The sequence below is a fragment of the Lissotriton helveticus genome, chromosome 7, assembly GCF_964261635.1.
Source record: "Lissotriton helveticus chromosome 7, aLisHel1.1, whole genome shotgun sequence".
Lineage (NCBI taxonomy): Eukaryota > Metazoa > Chordata > Amphibia > Caudata > Salamandridae > Lissotriton > Lissotriton helveticus.
Window position 1 is genome coordinate 635,661,807 of NC_136068.1, and position 24,836 is coordinate 635,686,642.

At 42.6% G+C, this 24,836-nt stretch overlaps 1 protein-coding gene across 1 annotated transcript in view; it reads right to left on the minus strand.

Moving 5' to 3' along the window:
* Positions 1 to 24,174, minus strand: part of PELO (pelota mRNA surveillance and ribosome rescue factor) — a 260,968-nt gene extending 236,794 nt beyond the window's left edge. Inside the window, exon 1 of the mRNA XM_078652883.1 lies at positions 23,983 to 24,174. Within this exon, the coding sequence (XP_078509009.1) occupies positions 23,983 to 24,023 (41 nt within the window). The 5' untranslated portion in view covers positions 24,024 to 24,174. The remainder of the gene's footprint in view (positions 1 to 23,982) is intronic.
* Between the last annotated feature and the right edge of the window lie 662 nt (positions 24,175 to 24,836).

Consider the following 24,836-nt stretch of genomic DNA (forward strand, 5'->3'; position numbering starts at 1 on the left):
TATAAAAAGGGGACGATTAATTACTTCCCAGAAAAGCCTATTGTCTTTCAATTCTGAGGCCTTTTCTAGATCTTCCCAAGCTCTATTTTTAAGATCCAGCTTCCTTGTTCTAATGGCTTCTTTATAGGCCAATCTAGACACCCTAACCAAATCTATATTCCTAGGTTTTTGTTTTAATGCCACTTTCAGGGATTTATGTGCTGCCGAGCATGCAGCGTCAAACCACCTGGGCCCTAACCTTTTATTTCTCCCAATTGGTTTTGTAAGCCGTTCGGCTACATGCCCACATAGTGACTCAAAATTCCCTATAACCTTTTCGGGGTTAGCTGTCGATGATAAACATGCGTCATATTCTTGGCTGTGTCCATGTATTATTTCATCCTCAAGACCTGCTGCGTCTGTTTTGCCCCACTTAAGAGTGATACCTTGGTTTCTGTTATACTTTATTGGTTGTTCCCAGACAGAGTGTTTGGGTTTAACAGGACACAGGAGGGATAAGATCAAAGGGTTATGGTCGCTGGCAGCGTTAACAACTACCTCCAGTTTGTCCACATAGTGAGAGTACCCACTGGAGATAATTGCAAAATCAATGAAACTTGTTATACCTCTACTTCCCTGGAAGGTTGGTATTGGAGCGAAATCTGGACCGACCCAGGGTTCTACTATGAATAAATCATTTAAAATAATGATATTATTTAAGGCATCTCCCTGGGGTGTGTGTTTAAAGTGAGTCAAGGGAAAGTCATAAGAATCTCTTAAACCACACACCTTCGTGTCCCCATGGGTGCATAACGAGCAGTTGAAATCACCCACCCAGATGACAAAGAGTAGTGGTTGCTCGTGGCGTGCCCTGGCTATGGCTTCCTCCAACTTCAACATAACAGTTATCTCATTGTTATCAAAAATATTATAATACCAATTAATTAGTAACAATGGTTCAGGGAACAAATTCACCACCATCAACACCTGAAACCATGGGGTGTCAACTATCTTAGTGATTACAGGTTTACACAGTTTCAACGAAATTGCTGTCATTAAACCACCCCTGGCCCTACCCGCCTGTGAAGGTACCGCTAGTGTGTTAAGGGCACAAAAGCCCTCAATATTCTGCGCAGAACGGCTCCATGTTTCCTGGAGGCACAAAATGTCACAGACACCCACAAAATCTAACCATGCCTCATCCTCCAGTCTTGAGGCAAGCCCAGCAATATTCCATGAAATTAGGCACATCCTTGATTCGCTTTGGTTCTTTCTGACTGACTCAGGTGATATTTCCGGGATTTGCACTAAAGTAGTTGTGCTTGGTGCACTTTCTATATTAATACCAGCCTCCGGAGCATGGGGGTTAGAAGCGCGATCGTCACCCATGGGAGCGTTCTCCCATAAGTTATCGTTACAACTTTCCCCCTCCTCCCTTTGGCTGGGCTCTCCTACTATCAGGGCATTACCAGGGGAATTTTGTGATGGTCAGTCTTGCTCATCCATGCCCACAAGTGGATCAAAGCGGTTTCTCAAAGGAATATTATTTGGAAACCACCCAGCCACCTCCTGTGGGTAACCAAGCATGTTAGTGTTAGGTGCACCTTGCCACCAGTTAGGCTGGCTATAGCCATCAGGCCTATTTGTTGTCCGTCTAATATTATGGACAATAGTCCATGGATTTTCCTTAACATAGTGATCTCTTGGGGGGTAAAAAAAGGTAAGGGGTCTCAGGACTATTGTGTGATTAGCTTCATACGAAGACCGTGCACATAGGTGCTGTGCTGTGTGAGGATCAGCAAAAGTAACAACTATACAGTCACCTACCAGGGATTTAGGTGTAGGACCTATCCAGGGCACTCTTCTAACCATTAATACACTGCTTCTATGTTGAACAGGAAGCTGAGTATTAGAATTAAGCCAATAAATGACTTTGTTTCTCAATGAATGCTGGTTCTCCTGGGAGTGCTGGTCCAGCTCAGGAACTCCGGCTAATATGATGACATAAGGCCCCGCTTCTGGTGGAAGGTCAATAAAACCTCCACGAAAGTTGGGACGATTAGATGGCCGTTGAGAATTATAATTTTGCCTTGGGGGATTTTGTGCCGCAACTCGTGCGTTTGAGTTCTGCCTATGGGCCGGGTTAGGCAAAGGACATAATTTTGGTGCAGCAGAACTAGGAGTAGAATCAGTCTGATTTACAATGTTAGTCGTGCGGGGCTTCGGTGTGGGTTTTACTATTGGAGATGGCATAGAAATATTTTGAGGTAATTGTGGAGGTAATGGTAAGGATACTGGTTCTTTTACCTGGGGGGCTAATTTAATTTCGCTGGAATTTTTAGCTTCCATATCTTTCAAACTCAAGGTAGCCAGGGTAACTATCGTCCTGTCCATTTCTAACAGATTGTTCTCTATGCGAGAAAGCCTCAATTCCAAAGGGGTTAATAGTTGTTTTAACGTTGCCCAGACCGTTTTTAGGAATTCTTCATCTCCCCCTCTATCATTTAAAGATCCACACACCTGCCCAACTTGATCATTCGTTCTATTTGTCTCTGGGGAGGCAACCATGATACTAACATCCGCTGAGATATTTAGATCTGGAGCGGCAGTCCCACCCAGAATACATGGGTCGGTTTTCGTGTTAACATCTTTTGACCCCAAAGAACCTAGAGCCCTTCTACTACTGAAAAATTGAGATCTAGCAATTTTCGCCTTTTTCTTCGCATGTATGGCCCTAGCAATACATTTCTTTTTATAAATTGCTGCTTTCCTAGCCCTACCTAAATTCGTTGTTTGGTCAATTTTAGTTTTAGGGGGATACAAAGTGCCTGACATGCAAGTTGATGTGACGAAATCCTTAAATGGTTCCGATAGGGTGGGTAAAGGGATCGAAGGGGAAGTTAGAGAAGAAGTAGAAGGGGCTGGGTGGATGGCAGCCGTGATCAACAAAGGCTGAGGACCTGCTATATGCTCGGGGGTACGTGCAGAGGCAATATTCCCCATGGAGGATTTTCTGGTACTAGCTAGGTGCTCAGATAGCCTTCGTGCGGCTTCGAGATCTAATGAGACCCTATGCTGCATTTTGTTAATTTCCTCATCTATGGCTAAATTAGTTTTGACAAGGAAATCGTCCAATGTCCGATTGGAGTTACTGGCGGCCATAAGGGTTTTACTCCGACTGCCCCGTGAGCACATTATACAGATTAATAAAACCCAATAAATAATAATTAAATATTTAAGAAGTAGACACCAATAAGAACTGTATAAAGCACCAACCAAGGGGCGTGGCCCAGCCCTAGTCCTCGTAGTCCTCGAACGGCCTCAAACGGCCCAGTCTTTGCCCTGTCTTCGCCCGGGCTGCGTCCCGCGCTGCGGGAGAGCAAGCAGTGTTTATAGTGTTTAAGAAAGGGCGTGGGGGCGGAGCTCCAGGGAGAGCGGACCGGAAGCTGACCACGGTCTTGCAGGGACACCTGGGTAAGGTAGTCCCTGCACGCTCGCAGCCCTGGGGTTCCAAAGTTCACCAAAGTCACCCCCACCGAGGGCGGGCAGAGTCAGCACCAGCAAGAGATCCCTCTGCGAAGCGGCACCCGCGGAGCGGGTGCGGCGAGCAGCACAGCAGGAAGCAGCAGGAAACAAACAGAAAGGTGAGCGCTGGTCCACGAATGCGCTTAACAGCAAACACTGTCTAAGATCAGCTGGTGGAGGATTGGTAGGCTCTCCCAAATTCAATTGAAAGAGCCTTGGTGGTAGTTCTTTTAGGCACCTGGCAGCCAAATAGCGGAACCTACTTCCATTACATCTCATACTAGTGCCTTCAAAAGCGTCCTTCTGAAAACACCTAAAAACATGGCTGTTTAGGAAGTCAAACCACCCGTAGAGGCAGCCTAGTCACCCTCTTGGTCTAATGGAATTGAGCACTGGGACACTCCGTAATGGAATAACCATGCGCTCTACAAACTGCTAACATAACTATGCTTGGTTATTTTGGCAAACAGTCTTGAATTCATGGGTCATTCGATTTCTACAAAAAAATTATGAAGCAAAAGGAGTAGAGATATTGAAGGATTACAAGATTTGGGGAGATTGAGCATCATACTGAGGCCAGGTACTGACTTCTCTGACAATTGGGAAAATGCATTTTCCCATTTCAATAGTTATGGTAAATGATATAGAAATAAGTAGATTCTGGGGAAACACGCGGAAGTATCTGAAACTCGTGTTGCACATGTAAGTGGCTGTAAGCAGAAAATTTAGCTTAAAGTGAGCTGTACAGTCATTCATAAGGTTCGGTCAGTACCTTTAAGATTGAAGGGGAACCTTAAAAAGCTCCCGATACCATATTTGAAGAAGGGATCATTGAACCCACAGACTCATCTGAATGGGTTCAGCCATAAAAAAAAACAGGCAAGATCTGCCTTTGTATGGATTTGCATTCTCTTAATAAGAAAATCGTTATGGATTGGCATCCTCTCCTAAAAATCCAGGAATTTCGATCAGCTGTGGATGTTGCATGTGTTTTCTCTATTAGGGAATTTGATTTGATTAATTTGATTTTAAATTTATAGAGCGCTGCGTCTGCCTTTGGGCGTCTTGGCCCTAACTTTCTTAAGGGTGGCAATGGAAGAAACTATAAGGGGAGAGTGAAGAGCCAAGTCTTTAATGATTTCCTAAATGCAGAGTGGTTGCCTTGGGTCCTCGAATTCCGGAGCATTTGGTTCCATAACTTAGCAGCATTGTAGACGAAACTTCTACCTCCCCAAGACACTTTCTTTATAAAAGTGATCTGTACTTTATTGGCCGATGATTACCTCAGTACTCTTGTAGGGGGGTACCAAGAGAGTTTATTTCTGAAAAACTCTGGGCCTTGCTGATGGAGAGCTGTGTGTGTTAAACAGAGTGCCTTAAAGGCTACCCTGTTTTAACCAGGGAGCCAGTGCAGGTTTTGTGTGTCTTTGAGGAAGTGATCAAACCTTTTTGACTTGGTAAGAGGACGGACAGTAGCATTCTGTAGCCTCTGCAGTCTTGTTAGGATGCCTTGCTGAGCTCCCCTGTACAGGGTGTTACAATAGTCTAACCTTGATAGGACCAGTGCAACGACCACCGATTTTGGGTACTCAGGTGGTAGGAAAGAGGACGTTTTTGAGAATTTTCAGGATCAAGAAGAAGGGATGACGTGAGCTGGTTGGTCTGGTCCCTAACCGCAAGGTTGGCATCGAAGTAACTTTGGTGACTGGGCATGGCAAGGATCCTAAAGATTGCGGCCACCTGGATAAATTCCAAACAGAGGGGTCTCGTCCGAATACAAGAATTTCAGTTTTATCGGAACACACTTTCAGGGCCTGGGAGCCCATCCTGCCTGGTGTTGCAGTCATGGATGCAATAAATCTAGCAGAGACTTCCTCCCAGTGCTCCTCCACAGAGATCACAATTTGATTGTCAATTGCATAGGATACTGTGGAGAAGCCAATAGATGTAATTTGTTTTATCAGGGGAGTCATATAACTATTAAAAAGTGTCAGACTCAGCAATGATCCCTGTGGGACACGACATGGTAGGGTAAAAGGTTCCGAGGTATGAGTCTCCATGCTAATGGTTTGCTCTCTATTGTCTAGGAACGAGGATAATAAACTTAGAGCCAGACTGTGGATTACTATGGCACACAGTCTGCTTTAATTTTCACGACATACCACCTCGAAAGCTGTGGATAGGTCCAACAAGACAACCGGCTGCCTTTCCTCCGCAGTGCAGGACTTCAATAACCTCTTCTGAGACCACGACCAGCGGGGTCTCAGTACTGTGTCCTTTCCTAAAGCCAAATTGGCATGCGTCAAGAATGTTATTCTGCTCCAGGCGGATGGGGAGGTCGGTATTCAGTTGTTGTTCTAACATTTTGGATAGGCTAGGCAGTCTAGCAATGGGCAGATAATTATTTTCCTCCAGGTATTAGAGTGTGGGTTTTTCAGGAGAGGCCGAATGGAGGCTTTCTTCCAGTCTGTGGGAAACAGACCTGATGCTATAACTGTATTAAACAGTTGTATAAGATATGGTTTGAAGTAGTCACCTAACGCATGGAAGATACTAGCAGGATAGGGATCCTTAGAGGTGCCTGACTTTTTGCGACCTAGGAGGCTACCCAAGTTATCTTTAGAGATCGTTGGGAATTCTTCAAGCACAGGATACTCCACTTTATGAGGTATTGCATGTGGTGCGAAAAATTGTCCCATCTCATAGGAGTAGTATCTTGATAAAAAATCTCTACTTTATTCTTAAAGAATTAGGCAAGACTTTCACACATCTCCTGGGTTGGAGGAATGGTTTGTGGGGAACGGGAGGGAGAAAGTTTGTGAACAGTTTGTAACCGCTACCTAGATGACTTTGCTGCAGCCTTGATCGCGTCTGTGAAGTATCTGGTCTTTAAATATCCTTTTCGGGACAGCGTTGCATTCAGACCTATAGATCCTCTCTAGGCATCGCCATTTCTTTTTAAAATCCTTAAGTGAGGTAGTGTATTAAAAAATGAGTCTACCATCAGACGGAATTAGCCAAAGAGTCTTGGGACTTAACCACTTTCACATGCCTTGAGGTGTAAATATATCTCCTATTACCTCATAAGCTGGCCTCAGCAGCCAGCAATTTTCATCAACGTACAGATATATTACTTTGGGGCATGCAAGGAATTAATTGAAATCTTTCAGGTTTATTAAATCATTTATGCTACAATCTTGAGCCACAATAAATTATTAGACAACATTTTAAAATTTTGTTAGATCATTTGAGTCATACCATAACTCAAAATGGCCTAATACCCAAGACAGATGGAACTGATGTCACTAAAATGGCAGACAACCCACATGATAAAGATGTTGTTAGGTCTTCTTAAGCTTAACAGAATAATATGTGAGGTTTGTTCAAGACTATCCTCGTTAAGCTGTACCTCTGAGAAAGTTACTGAGGAAGCTAGAGCATTTCATTTAGGAATAGAGCAAGTTCAAGTTTTAAGGCTGTTCAGTGTATGATTGCAAATACGCTTGCGCTCAAAACTTTTGACGTCACAGTTGACAGTTCAATAGGCTTTGGGGGTGTGCTTAGTTGGTAAACAAGAGCATACAGTGGCTTTGTTTTCTCGTATGCTCAGCGGCTCAGAAGTTTATTACAGTACGAATAAGAGAGAAGCAGCTGCTTGTGTGTGTGGGCCGTAAAAGGGCTTAAATGTTGCTTTTAGGTTAAACACATTAAGTTATTAACTGATCACAAGCCTTTGATGTACATAACTAATGGGCATAGAGCATGTGTGCTTGTTTGTAGCGCCTGATGCAGTCCGCAAAAAACTAAATAAAAAAGGCTCAGAGTGGACACCCTGGATGACAACGGCCAACAAACTCCACAGATGTTACTATTGGTGGCCATTAATGGATGTTAATGGGGATGCGTGTATTCTTAAATGTAATTAAAGTGTACTTCCCAAAAAAACATTGGAAATTAACCAAAGAATCAATGGATTTGCCAACTTTACTGGTAGGTATATCTTTCTTTTTCAATTTAAACATGCGTCAATATTGGGTGAAAATTAAATATTTTCTATAACGCACAGAGTCGTAACCAATGAATTATTGGTATGGCACTTGAAAACATTTACAAGATTGCTTTGAAATGTAATTCATTCTGTAAAGTAGTTATGCCACATTTTTATGTGAGACACCATTTATTTCAATCTAGATGCAATTTCTGGTGTTCTGCTCATCTTACTCCTGCTCTTTCACCCTTCCAATCTGTGTCATACTGCAAACCACTTCTCTTGTTTCTGAGGAGCACCTAGTAAATGACGTTTAAGATTAAAGATGAACAACCGTGTTAGAAAGTGTGTATTGTGAATGAAGTTTCCATCATGTGCCCATAGTATAATTTACAAGGACTTTTGCTGGAAGTTTTGTTGTAGATGTGCTAATTCTATGAGCCTTTGTGCAAGAAATGTTTCATTTTGTGCTGAACATCTCCGGATCACAGTTGCTGAGAGAGGAGGTGGAGGACTTCTCTAACCTCAAGAAATGGGTCAGTACTAAAGATTTTAAAACATTACGTGGCTGTTTCTGATTTGCCAACTGAACCCTAACCATGATCATACCATGCTGAATTTGCAAACTCTATTAACAGCTTGAGTGAATTGCGTATAAAACCCTTTCTTGGGTTTTAGAATCATGTGGGTCATTAGGTTTCACTTGCTCTTTGCTTGAGTAATCTATTGTTTTAATATAAACTCAAAAGGGACTCACAGCCAGCCTCCTCTCTTTTCTGGCTTTTCATTGGTTTCTGTGCGTGCCACTTACCTTTCCTCCATTTCTATTGGCTGTAGCATTTGTTCCTGCATTTACCAATGCTTGTTCCTCATCTGCTTCTCTTAGGAGTTCCCCACCACCAAAATACTGTTAACATGCGCTTTGGTGGAAATATATTTTCATATAGATTTGCTTTTTACTATTGCAGCATATTTATATAACAACGTATCACCCCGAGAGATGAAGTGATTTAATAAGAAGTTGCACGACCGAGACTTGAACTGGGATCCCCAGCTTTTGAGTCAGCAGCTCTTATTTTTATTCTAGAACTTGGTAATTGATGCTTCCACATTTATTATGTTTTATCCTATTAAAGTTTATATTTTTCTGAAGAGGATTGTACAGCTAAATCTATTGGAGATTTTGGAGCCATATTGATTTTGTAAAAAATTGGGTAGTTCAAAATATTAGTGATTGGCTCCTACAAAGTTCATGGTATATTTCTGTTGACTTAGTTAAATGTTACAACTTTTTAGCATATGATAAGAGGAAGCTGACTTTTCAAATTACGTGCAAAATTGTTTTTTGGACAGTCCAACCTCGGGTGCAGTTATTACATTTTTTGTTAGAAATCTTTTGCATTGAAGGTGTTCTAAAACAACTGGTGTCAGGCAATGGGGCAGTTGGTGTGGAGGTATTTTGTGCTTTTTAAATATTATGGGTTTGAGTAAGTAAAGGTATTCTTATATTGTCCATATTCCAATGACCAAAGTGAGCGCACTAACAGGTCTTGAAAGAAAGCATACAATCTGCTTTAGCATCAAATTTGAATGTGGTAAATTATCTGAGGGAAAGGGTATGGTGGTATCAAGGTTCAATTGATGTGCTCAACCCAGAGCAAATGGACATCCTCAAGCAATCTAAAATAGTGGAGCAAGCTGGAACTTATTCATGGTTAGACTATTGTCCGGTTGACAGTAGTGCTGAAGTTAGTACCTTGAGTTCATCAAATGTACCTGGGAGTTCAGTTATATATGTTATGACGATGTTAGTCTTCCTGTATGTTCTGATGCCGTCACTGATAGTGATGCCAATCATGTTTTGCAAGGGTTGTGTCCCATATTTAAATGTAAAGTGGTCGTTAGGGGTCCCTGCAAAAGTCAATGATTTTATCCCTTACTAGTTTGAATTATTTTTCTGAATTTATCTTCTTAATTTTGTTCTGTTATGCCTTACTGAAACGTTATTATCATCACAGTTTTGGGCTTCATTTACTATGAACCTTTATAAACAACCTTCATAACAAAGGGCCTGACTAAATAGAGGTGGTAACGAAGTGAAACTCCAGAAAATTGCCCCATGACACGCAGTCACATCCTATACAGTTCTGCCGAGTACTACACATAATGGGTTAGACTAACACATTTCAGTGCCTGACACTGCATCACTGCACTGAAACGCATTATTCATGCAAACTAGACACTGCTTGAGGTGCTCTAACACAGCAGTGTAATTTACAGCCACTGCAAGCGGTCATCTCGAGACATGCGGGGTTGCCCTGCAGAGACCGGGATTGAGAAATGAGAAGATGCCATGGAGACTAGCATAAGCTGTTGTTTTTATTGCCCAGACATATGGATTCTTTATTGTCGGAGCATTGTCCAGTATACCAGGAGCTCAGTCTCTGCTGGGCAATTGGAGGGAAATATATAATAAAATACATTCTAAAAACACAAAAACTATCATCTGCGTCACAAAGTATGTATGAAGTAGTCATATAAAATGAAAAGCTGAACCGCTGGCAAATCAAACTTTGGTCCAGAAGGTTACCCGTCATCCTTGAAGCAAGCAACTGGACACTCAAAGCAAGTGCCTCCTGCACCAACATCCCAGTTGTCTGTACAGGTTACATGCTGGTTTGATCAATATCAAGTGTAGGGAAACTCCTCACTATGCATCATCTAGGCATTGTGTTTCCAGTTCCTGTATTTAACTTATCAACCATGTTGCGATATTGAGCGAAGTGACCATCATACATACAAATCACATTTCTTTATGAGCAGGATAGCACACACAATATATTGTTAAAGATGAAAGCATCAGTCAGTTGAACCTCTAAGCCCCCAAATTACAAACATAAAAAATATATTATGGCAATATTGGGTACTCCAAATCTGGTTTTATCAACTTTAAAGAACTACAAGTACCATAATGTTCCTGCAAAGTATAGACAAGATAACATTCTATTGCTGGACATATATTAACGCAGTGCGAGCCTCCCCTTTCCACATCCTATGGATGCTGCAAAAGATCTTCAAATGGTTGCCTCAGAACACCAGATAGACTGTCACTCAAGCACTCGTCACAAGCACACGGGACAACGGCAACACTCTCTATGCCGGAATCTCGAAACAACTCCTACACAGAATCCAGACCATCAAGAGCTCTGCTGCAAGACTCATACTATACTTCCCACGCCACACCCACATCACACTGCACCTCAGGAAGCTTCACTGGCTTCCCAATCACAAGTGCAGCCAATTCAGACTTCTGACGCACACATACATAGCCCTACACAACACAGGACTGGAATACCTAAAAAGCTGCATAAACTTTCACCAACCCACCATACACCTACACTCTGCCTCCCTCTCACACATGCCCCGCATCCGCAAAAAGGAAAACTAGAGGTCACCTATTCTCCTACATTGCACGCAAGATGGAACAACCTCTCTTAACACATCAGAGCCTCCGCAATTCTTGAGTTAGACAAGAAGATGGCGACCTACCTGACTCTTCATAGAAGCATGTCGGGCACCACACACCCACCCAAGCACCTGGATAACCTCTCGGGTGATTAGTGCGCTATATAAATCAATATAACATAACAGTCACATCTATAAAACTCTAATGAAGGAGGTTGTGGGCACATATGAACACTGCACCCCTCAGTGACATCTGCAAAGTAAACATTTGATTTACTGTAGGTATCACCCAAAGCAGCAACTCACAATATTAGCTGATCTGTGTTTCAAACCAAACAAGCATTGAAAATGCAATAGGTCTCACCTTTGATTACGTTAACGCCATTTGCTTTGCTAATGGTATTGTATAGCAAAGCAAATGGCTTTAACTTAACGAAAGGCGAGACCTATTGCATTTTTAATGATTGTTCTCATACCTACGGAGGTGTTTTTTACAATCCAGTAGCCCCCATTCCTGCTCTCTTCTTCTCATTCCTGATGAAACACCAACAACACTCATCAGCCTGAGGCATCTCCACTATGGGCTAATTAGTTGAGCTGGGGAGGTCCGGAGAGGTTTGTGTTGGGGGACCATTCTCTATTCATCCAGGGAGTGACCAGCGCACATCAGAGGGGCGCCCTGCCGCCTCATTGTACTCACTAGTATCAGAAAGGGTGCCAATTTTCTCTCCGCCCATGGTCGCTACCTTAGCAAGGACGGACTCTGAGCATAACACATAAACCTTGGTGCTTTCGAGCGTGCTGCGGCTAGAATATTGTCAGTGGAGTGTAAAATAGGGCTCAGTGGAATTTTAATTATGGCAGAGTATTCAGTAATCACGCATTACTCTTGTGATACAAATTTACCAAAATTAAGTGATTATGCCATCTTGAGTAATTAAGAGTAATTTTGGGAAAAAATCCTTCCGCTGGAGTTAAGGAACAACAAACTAAGAGAGAGCAAGTGGCTACTGGCTTCTATTGTTCCTGTCCTGTAGCACTGAATGTTATTTTCTAATGCATCCTTGGGTCCATTTCGGACACAAGGGTAAATTTTGCACTAAAAAAATACAACTAAATGCTAGATTATGCTTGTCACGTAATTATGCATAATTATGAGTTATTTTGCGGTAATAATACTAGAGTGAATTATTGCCAGTTACGCTCACCCCTAGCGTAAACCACAATAGTAAACGGATATTGTGGTACTTTTTATAGAGTATACCACATCCATAGTGGTATATCCAGAGGGTGCTGGTGTCATTGTGGTATGAATATGTTATACCACAGCCGAATTGTATACTTTGTGTATCAGGAATAGAGTTGTTTATAAGGAACATATAAAATAATTGTACAAATAGTGCAGCAGTCAAAGTACTATATTTAGAGTAGTATATTTAAAGCAGTGGATAGAGAGTGTGCAACATCACAGTATATGGAGGGAACTTCTGACATAGTCCTATATCCAGATCTACTATAGCCATAGCTATGTACTTCAAGTGTACCCTGTGTGAAATAGTATATTACTAGTCTACCAGGATAGTGGTATTTATCCTATGCAGCATGCCCAGTGGTATATTTAAAGTCTACCACAGCTAGAGCAGGTTTAAGGGAAGGCATAACTAAAGTTGTGTGTAGAATATGTACCAACAATAGTGGTATATTGCGGGAATGCTATGTCTGGAGTACTGTAAAGGCAGTGAACCATATAGTGGCATCCAAAGTACACCGCTTTCATAGCCTTTTAGTCTACATAGCCTAGAGTAACCTATTGGGGGGGGGGGGGGACAATAAAATTGTCACACGTGCTGCAGCCATGGTGGTAAATGCATTTCGAGCATAAATGGCTCTGGTTGTATGAGTGTATAATGACGTTGGTATTTAGAGAATGCCACAGCCATGATTGTATATTTTCGGTACACCTGGGTGGGGTCAGACTAAAATAAAGGAAGCGTGCAAAGGCAATAGTACACAAAATGTACTAATGCCATAGTGGTATGTGTAAAATGTACCACAGCCATACTGGCATTTTCTGTGTGTTAGCGGGTCAGAGTAGCATACAAAGAGTTTAGAATGACAGAGGTATTCAGAGGGTGCCAGGGCCATTGTGGCATATTCACAGTGTTCCCAGGCCAGAGTAGTACACAGAGGTTAGCAAGGACATAGGTGCACAGACTATACTACAACCACAGTATTATATCTGGACTGTGCCGCAGCTATTGCTTTATATTCTGTGCAGTACACGGTTGGAGTCACACTGGTGATGTGTAGGACGACAGTGGTATGTAGAATGTACTGCGGGTATTATCCACTACTCAAATTACTTCATATTTCACTATACTAATTTTGAACACTAATCCTTTTGTGGGTTCCGGAGTAGTGTGCTACTCGCCAGAAAAGCACTTTAACACCCCATCAGGGGTAACAAGCGCTATATAAATACAAACCTTTTTTCCTCTTCTATCCTTCCGAACCCAAATAACTAACTGACCTATCCACCACTTTAATTACTTTCATATTTCACTATACTAACACTAATTCTTTATGGGTCCCGGAGTAGCATGCTATTCGCCGAAAAAGTGCTTAGACTCCTCGTATGGGGTAGTAAGCGCTATATAAAATGCAATTACAATACAATACAATATTTCCACTGTAGCCAACCTGGAGGAGTACACAGAGGGGCTTATTTACAAGCCTCTTGCACAGCCAGTGTGCCACTTTTAATATGGTAAAAAGTGACATATCGGGGGCACAAAGGGCTTGTAAATAAGCCCCGCAGAGTTTAAAACACCAGTGGTGCGCACTGCAGCCAGGGTGGAATATGTAGACTACATGGCTTCCATTACCTCATCACTACTACAGTCAGAGGCTGGCTCGCTTGCTGATACCACTCACTACTCTTTGCTGCGTCAGGTGGTGTTTTTAGCACGGGTGTGAAGTAACATCCAACGGGAGAGCTGCCCTGGTGCGAGACCCGGTCTTTGCCTGCGACGTGTGTGAGGGACGGCTCTAATAAAGCGCTCTCCGCCCGCCAGCAGCAGCACCTTCTGGTTTTGATCTGCTCCGGGCTCCCACGTATGGCAATCCCACGGCGGAGACGCGTCCTCGCACATTGTGCAGTGAAAGGTTTAAGGCTTCAGGTTAAAGCAACCGTAGCCTTAAAATCCCTTGTCAGTAAAATCCTGGGGTCCAATTGGTCCAGTCACACTCTTTTTGAATTTTTCAGATTGTAAATCATAGACATGAATATTTTGTCATACCATCAGGTTGCGCAACCCACATTCCTATGTTACTCTTTAGAAGGGTATGTTTTATGTATAACAAAAATGTTTTTTCCCTTGATAAATTCAGGCATGACACGTTCCTGAGATGCAGTCAGTTTTATCCCAGTAAGTGACTCAGCAATACTCTGTTCTGCTTGCACTGCCGTTACCGAGCATCATAAAGATAGTTTTACCCCAGCCAGTGGCTCAGCAGTACTCCGCCCTGCTCCTACCCGGAATAACGCTGCATAACGTCCATATTACTCTAGTCACTAAGTCAGCACCCCCTGCTTGCACCCCCTCCCATACTGAGCTGCATAATAAAAGTATTACCATAAAGCCATCCAGCATGGCCGCCATAAATAGGCATTCACCTTCCCACTTTCCAGCGCATGAGAATTAAATCTTTATTTTATTCATGGCTTTTATAAAAGATGACCATCCGCTGCATTTTACTTGTGTCTAATCTTACCAATGCGCAGAAATTTCCGAACTTCCAAAAGGTGGAAAAACATGTTTTTTCTTTAAGCTCTGTCATTATATGAGACAGACTGCAAAACTAGATCAAACATGGCAGGCCACCATTTAGCATAAACGGTGACGCAAGCCAATGGAAATGAGGGGAGGGCCTTGGAGTCTCTTTCTGGTTCAGATTAGCTTTATTCGATTTCAGTATAAAAATCATAAAAGCAACAACAGTACATAAATATCACCAATACATTTAATTTAATAATAAATAACATCTGTTAAAATGGGATTAAATCTATAGAATAAATCAGCTAATCATTGAAGAACGAGAAAGTAAGTCAAATTGATTAGAAGTGGGGATGATGTGACCACTCGATACAAGGCCACTTCTGCCCATCAGGTGGTTGCTCTGTGCTTTTTGACATGGCGACGGGACATATAATGTTCTAGGGTAGAATTCACTTAAGCTCCAGATAGATATAGGACCATCTCCTATTTGTGGCTGCCATGATTGGAGATATGGGACGACGTATTTATTCCTAAATTTTACAAGTACCAAATCGCCCGCAATATCTTTTGGAAGGGGTCCTAGCCAGCCCACCCTTCTAACACTTAGTATAGTGCCATCGATGTTGGGTGGCAAAGGTCTATTTTTGGTTAGCCAGAACACAATCTTGTTTCTTAGGTCCTGATGTCTTTCATGTTTCCCCTTTGTAAGTTCTGGTACTCCCGAGAGGACGCACACAATAGCAGCGGCCTCTGGTGGCAAGTGTAGATGGTTAGTTTTATATGACATATTGTCATGATTAGCCGCTGTTCCCTTATGTAATGTAGTTTCTTTGTTCGGCCCTACTCTAGGGTAAGAAATCCGTACTGTTGTGGCTGCTTTCGAAAAGTTTAAAATTTTCATGTGTGGGGTTACTAGTTGATTACGGGTGGTCTTACATTGTGTGGTGGTTTTAGGCATTTCTGTGGAGGCTGGACGCTGTGGTTGAGAGGGTCCTGCCATAGTTTTTATAAGTAACAAGTTGGCCTTAATCGCTTCCTCGACACCCGTGAGCCTATCCCCTAAGCTAGTCATTTTTTCAATCAGCGGGGATATTATTGACTTCATCATGTTTTCGATTGAGGTCAATAGAGAAGCCTGGATAGGTGCTTTCGAGGTGGCAGTGCTGGGAGTGTTGGGCAGTGGGAGATTTGGGTTTAGTTTTTGTTGCTTTGCCTGACTCCCCGTTTGTTTGACCCCATCTCTCTTCCTTTTAGCAGAAAAGACCCGAGGGGACACTGCAGATTGCGAGTTTACTTTTAGTCGTGTTAAAGGGGGAGTACCCTGGAGGCTTTGAGTTAATTGGAGTTGACTGCTGGACTGAGGACTAGTGGTTGCTACAGCGCAGATAGGAGCACTAGTTTGCACATTTCCTGATTCCACAGGAGCGTACGTGGATTTACACATTTTATTTAGTTCTTCCAGCAGTGATAAATCTAGGGCTGCATCGGCAGACTGTGAGGGAAAACACATACTGGAAGAACTATCTATGGCTGGGGATCGTTCTATTCTCTCTAGTTCACTGGCAATGGGGAATGTTGCCCTCTTTATGTAGTAGTCCATCGTTCCCCTAAGCAAGTCACTCTGGGAGGAAATATTTCTGGTACCCCCCTTGCAGGTCATAGCGTAATAGCTTGTATGGATTGAAACTAGATCAGCACCAACTACCAGGAAATAGTTCAACAGTTCCACTATGGTGACGCTTAGGAAGGACCTGTAGGAAAATGGGGATTGTCAATGGGTATCTGTACCTTTTATCTTTTTTCTTCCTTTCTTAGTTCAGTGCCAAGGGGGGTGCCCCGTCCCGGCCTCCTCTGGCCGCAGATGGCCCCGCCCTTGTCCCGGGCTTTGCCCGGCGCGTCCTCACGGGACGAGGGAACAGGCGAGTCTTTATGCGCCTCCTGGCGCGTGGGAAATGCGCGTTCTGCCCCTGAGGCTCGTAGTCAGGCGATGTAGTCCGGAGCGCTGGACCGGCGGAGCGAAGCCCGGACAGTCGGTGAAGGCGGGGGGGGCGGAGCTAAGGCCGGCAGCGAGGAAGGGAAACCACACAGCAACGAACACCAAGGGACTCTGCAACAGGCGAGTCTTTATGCGCCTCCTTGCGCGTGGGAAATGCGAGTTCTGCCCCTTAGGGCTCCTGGGGCTTGTAGTCAAGCGATGTAGTTCGGAGCGCTGGACCGGTGGAGTGAAGCCCGGCCGGTCGGTGAAGGCGGGGGGCGGAGCTAAGCCCGGCCGCGAGGAAGGGAAACCACACAGCAACGAACACCAAATTTCCGAACTTACAAAAGGGGGAAAAACATGTTTTTTCTTTAAGCTCTGTCATTATACGAGACTGACTTCAAAACTAGAACAAACATGGCAGGCCACCATTTAGCATAAACGGTGACGCAAGCCAATGGAAAGGAGGGGAGGGCCTTAGAGTCCCTTTCTGAAAACCCACCATCCACAAAATCTCTCGCCGAGCGAGCAACGCTTTGCGCTGCAATGCTTGCGTGACCTAAAAAAGTAGAAAGGGGCCCTCCACACATCAAAGGGCCAGGGCACAAAAACAACTACAAGTCCAACAAGAAATTTCCCTTTGGGTTCATTCACACTCCCAAGTCTAGTTCTCAACTTATACCATTCATCCATTCAGGAGTCAAACTAAAATCACCAAAATAAGACCTTGAAATAGTGTTTATAAAAAAGATATTCACTTTAATTATTTTCTTTTTTATAACTTTGCATTTGCTATAAAAATCAATATGTACAAAAACCATACAATTGAATTTTTTGTGTTTTAAGGACATACAAATCTTAAAACACCCAACGGTCACATAACAAACAGAAAAGAGAATCCGATTTGATCTATTTTGGTCACCTAAATGGAGAATAACTAAACAATATGTGAGCTGATCACTAAAACTGTTAAAAATATTTATAAAAAAAGGGGAGAGTGTATTAGACAATTACATTTGTCACTGTAAAGTCACTAATCACAGAAAAATCGTTGATTAAACACCACATTTGCATTAAAAAAAATACACGGTTTCAAGCAAGTTTTTGGTCGATTTAGGGTAGTAATACTGTTGCATCTACACGTTTTGGTGGATTCTTACTATTCTCGACCACCCTCTTCAGGAAAATTAGGTATCTCCCAGCAATATTAATATTTGTTTGTCGCAGACTACTGTTCGTGGCTAAGACTCAGAGTCTTCTTTATCTTTACACTTCCCAGAGTGATCCAATATATGTATATGGACCAGTGTATTGTTACTGTTGTAGTTTGATGAATCCTTATGACGTAATATGTGGAATCTAAACAGTCTCCACTCTCTCGTCCAGTCAATGCTGCTATGCAGATGTGTAATCTTATTCAAAAGAACCAAAGGGTTCCGGTTAAATACGGCTCTGCTCTCTCTGGGGGGGTCCCCCCAAGTGTATCTTACCAAGAACTCAGCCAGTGGCGCCAAATCCTGTAAAATGTTTATGTAGCAGCTCGTGCTTGCAGGCAAGTTGGTAGGAAGCCAATGTTTGTAGGGGAACTGGATGACGTTATGATTATTTAGAACCAGGTGGATATCTGTGCAGCCATGAGAGGGATGCTGGTACGGGACATGGAAGCAATGCTAGCAAGGAAATCGGGACTCTGGGTCTATGAAATATACGATACCAGTTGTATCCAGGTTGCATTTTTAGGTTGAGCCTAGGCAGCTCTGTGAGGCATGCTGTATTGGAGTATGGACTTGAAGCTTCGCCTACTCTCCCTCCATATTTTTATTTTTCATTGGCTTGTGTCATTGTCCTTTGTAAATGCTGGCTTCCGATTCATTAATAGGCTTGTTAGTCCCTCCTTAGTACTGTGTAGTCTTAATTTATAACCTCCCATGAGGACTGGCCCTTTTACTTCTGTTGTTACACGGTATGTCTTATTTACTCTGGAAGCACTATTTTCTTTAATGAGTTTCTCCTACTGCAGGCACGAGATGCTTTCCTGCAACATCCAGCGCGCCATGTGGGCTTTAACTTTCCAACCAGCCTGGGACAATGGCGGTCACTTCTTTGAAAAGGGAACTCAGTTATTTACACCTCATAGGTGCTGCATTTTGTGGATGATTTGAAGGGAATATACTGCGGTTTATCTTTCAGCATTTTATCTTTCTTTCAGCATTTTATCTTTCAACATTGTATCAGCAAACAGAGCCTTTACTTTCTTTTATTTTTAAAAGGGGACTCCATTCTTTACATGGGTGGTCGCGTTTTATCAGAAAACAGCAAGTTTGCTTTTAATGGGAATTTCACTTATTGACATTTCACGATTGCCATATTTTTCATTATTTATTACTGCAGATGTTTTAAAGGGATTTTCGCTATTCATATCTTACTATTGCCACATGTTTGCTAATGTTTTGAAGGGAATCGGCAAACGAGACGACTAACCTTCTGTTTCTGAATAAATGGCAAACAATCTGTCTTTTCATCTCCATGGACTAGTCTGTCGGGGTTTCTTAACGATGAAGGGTGGCATGGTTAGTAGACAAGGATCCACTGCGCCCCCTCCCAGCAACACACCACGCTCCTCACCCTTAAAACATCCCTCACCTTGAGCAAGTTTATCACATGTGCCGCACAAACCCTAATTAACAATACATACCTAACCTCAGACCCAGATATTCACTGCACTCAACACACACACCACTCATCAGATTCCTCCAAAAGGTTAGCTCCGACAGATTTCCTCAAACGCACCATCCCCATTCCTAAACTTGAACATGGAGTAAATATAGTTCTTTCCTCAACAACATGCCATAGAATGCTTTTATCTAGCATTCGACAAAGAACCTGTCTGCACAACAACTAGCTGGCGTCAGCAAACACATACACCATTTCAACATCATTCAGATATAAATGCTAGTTATTTATTCACATGTAGCTGCCTTTTGGTGCACTGGGGTAACACAGCTATATTAGTGGACACTGGAGCAGGCAAACAGCAGAAAGCAACTCTGACAGAAGCAATGCCAAAGTGCCTCCCAAGCAGGCACTGAAAGATTCTTTCTGTGTCCTCTTAAGTGCAAGGGAGGTAACTTTTAGTAACTTAGTTTATGTGGTTGTTTCTTACTTTATAGCGTCAATCGCAGACCTGCTGTGGACTTTTTAGCGCTACACAGAGTAGAACAAGATGCTCATAGATTAACAGCAGAAATTTGAGAACACATTACACACTACATTAACAATGAAATACTAATCCCAATTCTCACGGTTCAAATGAGTAACACTGTATCGAGGAGCCCACCAGCTATGCAGAATTCGCGAATGACGTTTCAATGCTAAACGTGGATCTGTGCAGAGTACAGCATGAATACAAGAATATTGACTTCTTAAGTAGTGCACAACACAATCTGAAGTGGCATTTAATAATAGATGGCATCATTACCCATACTCACTCTATCTAAAATTGAAGGATACAATTCTGAGTCCACCCCTAAACCTGCAGGCAGCACCCACACCTGCTGTAGGAGCTCCATTTGTGGGATATCATCCTTTCAGACACTATAGTTGACTGTTCTCAACAATCACATTCTAGCAAGCTATTCCATTAAATGGTGCTATATAGCACCATTCTCCTCAGTGGCAATTCCTGTGAGTGGCGTTGTACTAAACTATCCCTTTGAACAATGTTATACAGAACTGCCCATGTGAAGGGCACTTTGCAGAGGCCTCCTGGCCCTATACTCAGTTGTCCTCTTAAATAATCCTTTCTTGCGCTTTCTCTAGTTTTTTTTGGGGTGGGTTCACAACAAGCGCATTAGCCTTAGAGAGACATATGTTTGCAATATCAAGTGAGGGTAATGCTCACCAATACAGTCGAGATGGGAAACGCAGCCTCATAGGGGCTTGTAGCGAAGTGGGAAAAGAAACGGTCAACGATGGTAGGGATATTTGGAAGAGGCGAGCTTTGAATGTCCCAAGTGAGGAGCAAGCATGAGGTGCGAAAGGAAGTCGCTCAAGCATGTCTGTCCATATACAGAGAAAGCATGTAGACGTGATCTGTCTTAAGAGTTGTCTGCATGGTCTGGTGCTAGCCTCATGATTGTTTCTACCTCAGTATGCAAGTACCAAACATTCCACAGCGTTAACAGTGTTCAATGTTCAATAAGTGGATAGAAAAGAGGATATAAGTGCCAGCCTCCCTAGAGGTATTCTTAAGACGTGAGATCGGATAACAGCTGTTTTCTGTGCATGCAGCTACACAACCAATTTTTTATGTATTCTTTTATATAGCACCAAGTTCACCTATTCAGGTGCTAGACTCATGCCCTTTCGTCTTCATTTACTGCTCACTCCTGCATCACTTCTCCTGGAAGACTGATCCCTGCATTCCTCACCCTTCTGTGAACAATGGGGGCTCTAATGTTACTACCATGCCCCCATTCCTAAACACTGTCCTTTCATGGCTCCTCCAGCTAGCAGCCCTCTGTGCTTGAGTCAAGCACCCCTTTAGGAGTGGGACTGCCTTTCACAACGCCCCTTTACCAGGGATCAAGCCAGAAAACAAACTGGAATTCGTCAAGTCAGTCTATTAAATAAAATATAATTTATACATGTGGATGTATTCTATACATCCTTAGCAATGTTCGCCTGACTCATCATGCCATTAAACTACGTTGTATAGCACGTCGTGGATGTTCTGGTTCTGCTTCTGTCTGGGGGCGGAGCGAATGCGGCCTAAACTATGGTATGCTGCCTCCATGAGGAGACCTTCTGTTGACCCTGACTTACTTTGTTAGAAGTGCTCCCTGGGTTCAACTTTACAAACTTCTGAGACTTTCACATTCTTCCATGAGTTTTTACATTTTACACTTTTGCCCTCCTGCAAGCATTCATCTTACTGAGTGAAACTGGTAATTTGCTTCATCTGTTCTCCAATGTCCTCGCCTAATAAGATTCTCGTTTTATTTCCTTCTGTTTTTTTTCCATGTTGTGCCTCATAATTTAAATGTAAACTCTTGCAAATTAAAAATATACATAAGAACGGAAAGACACGCTGCCTTTCACATGTCCATAGTTGTAAAAGGAAGTGAACCAAGAAGAGTACTTGACACATATATTCTTAGCCTCAATCGAGAATTGTGCACATCAAAGTGACAATGTGGAAAGGAAGCAGGTTGGCTGGCTCTTTAGTCTGCAGATATCTTATCATGTGCTATAACAGTCTCCACAGTAAAGGGGCCCTAAACATTGAATGACCGTATGTTATAGTGAAACCAACACTAAAATGATGCGTTTCTAAAAAGTAGGGTATAAAAATTAAAGCACTTATAAGAAACACATTCATATCACCAGCGAGTCACGTCTTGGACAACTTCCCTAAAAGTATTGCCATTTGTCCTCAAGGCATCTCTTGTTGACATAGGTAGGTAATCTTGCAAATGAATTCCCAAATATGCTTTTATCCTTAATGAACGACTTAAAATTACATTTATTTATGCCCTTCTTTTTAGGAACACATCCATTTTGTTTGCACATGTACAATATTATTGTATGCAAGCACAATTTTCCCATTTATAATTAAAGTGAATAGAACACCATTGGCAAATCAGTTTGAAAAGAAAATGTCTGTCTTCTGAGCAGAGCTGGGAGAATCCAAAGTAGAAAACATCCATTTAAGTGTCACTTTAACATATGGTAATGCTTAGATTCTTTTTTTTTTTACAGATTAAAAACATTATTAGCAGTTGTTTGCTTTATATCCCTTCTCTGAAAGCATTTAAGTTCCTCTAGCCTCTCAAAAATATAAACTCATACCATGGATGTTACGTGTCTGTGGGCTATTAATTATAAGTTATTTTGATAGTGCCTAAAAGTGATTTCAACTTTGAAGTCCAAGCATTTCTTCCTGATTACATTTCATTTTATAACCTTGTGATTTAAGGATGACTGCAATACAATTTGGACACTCAAAACACAATTCACCAACAAATACCGTTCCAAATATTTAAATCCAGTAGATACTATCCCACTCTACATGATTCCACTACAGTTCATACCATTTAATTACTATGCACTTAATACCACAGCAACCCATGCAACTTATTTCCACTGCACAACTCCACACCACACATCATGCAATTCCACAACATCAAATACCAACACAACCCATCTCTACATCACACTTCAACAATCCCCATCATCTCCCCGACACACACACACACACACACACACACACACACACTGCCTCTCTCCCCCCTCCCTCGCACTACCAACTTTAATTTCACAATTCCATTGCCCCCTCACATCCCTTCCTTACACTCAATGTCTCATCCCTAAACTGCGTGCTCACACATGCCATCTTCCTGTACTTCCTGGTACTGGGTACAGGTCCACCTAAAACCTCCCCGCCCATGTGCCCTTCCCATGAGATCTCCCACACCTTGAACACACACTCTCCTTATCTTCTTTCTGTGTCTTCTGCGTACACAAGTGCAGCCTCTTTATGATTCTATAACATTCTCTCTTCCTCTTTCTCTTCCCCAAACACTGTTTCGGCTAATCTATCTGGGGGCCATTCACCACTTAATGCATAAACTAGGTTTCCTCTCAATGTTCCTGTCTATTCTTTACAGCTCTCACCATCTTTTCACCACACCACATAACTCCACTACGCAAATACACTACATACCACACAATCCCACCTCACACAATTCCACAACTAATAATTCCAATTAAAACCACACAATTCCACTACAAACAACAGTCATACACTCCACTACAAACAACAAACATAAGTCAAAAATATATATAATTTACAACGTCAATAGCTCTAACATTCAGAAATGCGAGACTGATTGCATTACAAATGCTTGTTATGTTGGATGTAAAAACTGAGTTAACTACAAAGTGTCACACATAGGCCAGGATATGTCACTCACTGGCAGAGTGAAAATATGAAAATGTCACACATAAGCAAACTCGAAACGTGGCAGCTATGCCTATGCATCAGACACTGAAATGCCATATATGAGCACACTGAAATCAAGACAACGTGGCAGCTGTGCACATCATGCCAGTAATGAGAAAGCCTCGGATAGGAAGTCTGGCAGACGTGCTGGAAGTATAATAATCGGCTAACACCATTCACGGTGCCAAACTGCACTCCAGTGGAGAAGGAGACTGACAACACTGTCGACGTTTGCATCTTTTAGGGTTCTATGGACAAAATCCCTCACCCGGTATTGTCTTTCTCGATGTCCTTGGTGACCAGCTTCATTTTGGCTCCGCTGAAATATTCCTTCTATCAAATGGACGGATCTTTTTCACCAAGATAACCACATGGCCACCACTTACACGGACCGCACGTACATTCAGCACAATGTCCGTTGTCCGTAAAGACAGCACTTCCGGGTCGCATAATAGCCAATGCCATGCCTGATCGTGTTCTGGAAATCGGAGGAGCTGGTAATATGTACGGTGACCTGGGATTGGAACGCTGGCGACGCTTCGTCCAATCCTAGTACGCTGCACAATATATCGAAGCGCTCATTGGTCGTTCATTCCGCACGTGTTTCTATGGTATGTAAACATTGCCTTAGAACCGCCTTCTGCCTGCTGACTGGCAAAATGGGGGGGGGGGGGGGTCACAACTGGCGGGTGATCTAAATTGAGCTAATTACGGACTGATAATACATGTAAGCCGGGCTGTATCCGCGTAGGAGCTGCAGGCGCATAGAAGAAGGAAGGCACTAAGTTGGGGCGGTTCCGTGGCGGCAGCGTTGCGCTTCGGACGGCTGCTGTATGTGTGAAGGAGGACGAACTTTAGTTGGCATTTCTCTGACGAACACATTGTCCAGTATGGGCTATCTAGACTGTCTATCCTACTTCGAGTTTAGTATTCTTTTTCCTGTACATTTCTCTTTTCTGCGTGCTTTGTTGGATTTTGTGTTTATGTAACCTTCATTTTTAGTTTGTAATGTTGTATTGTGTTTCCACTGTTCTCTTGTGACGTAACTGGCTCTATTGTACAGCGCTCTGACACCTTCGGGTAATGTCCGCGCTTTATATAAATGCACTAAATAAAAAATAC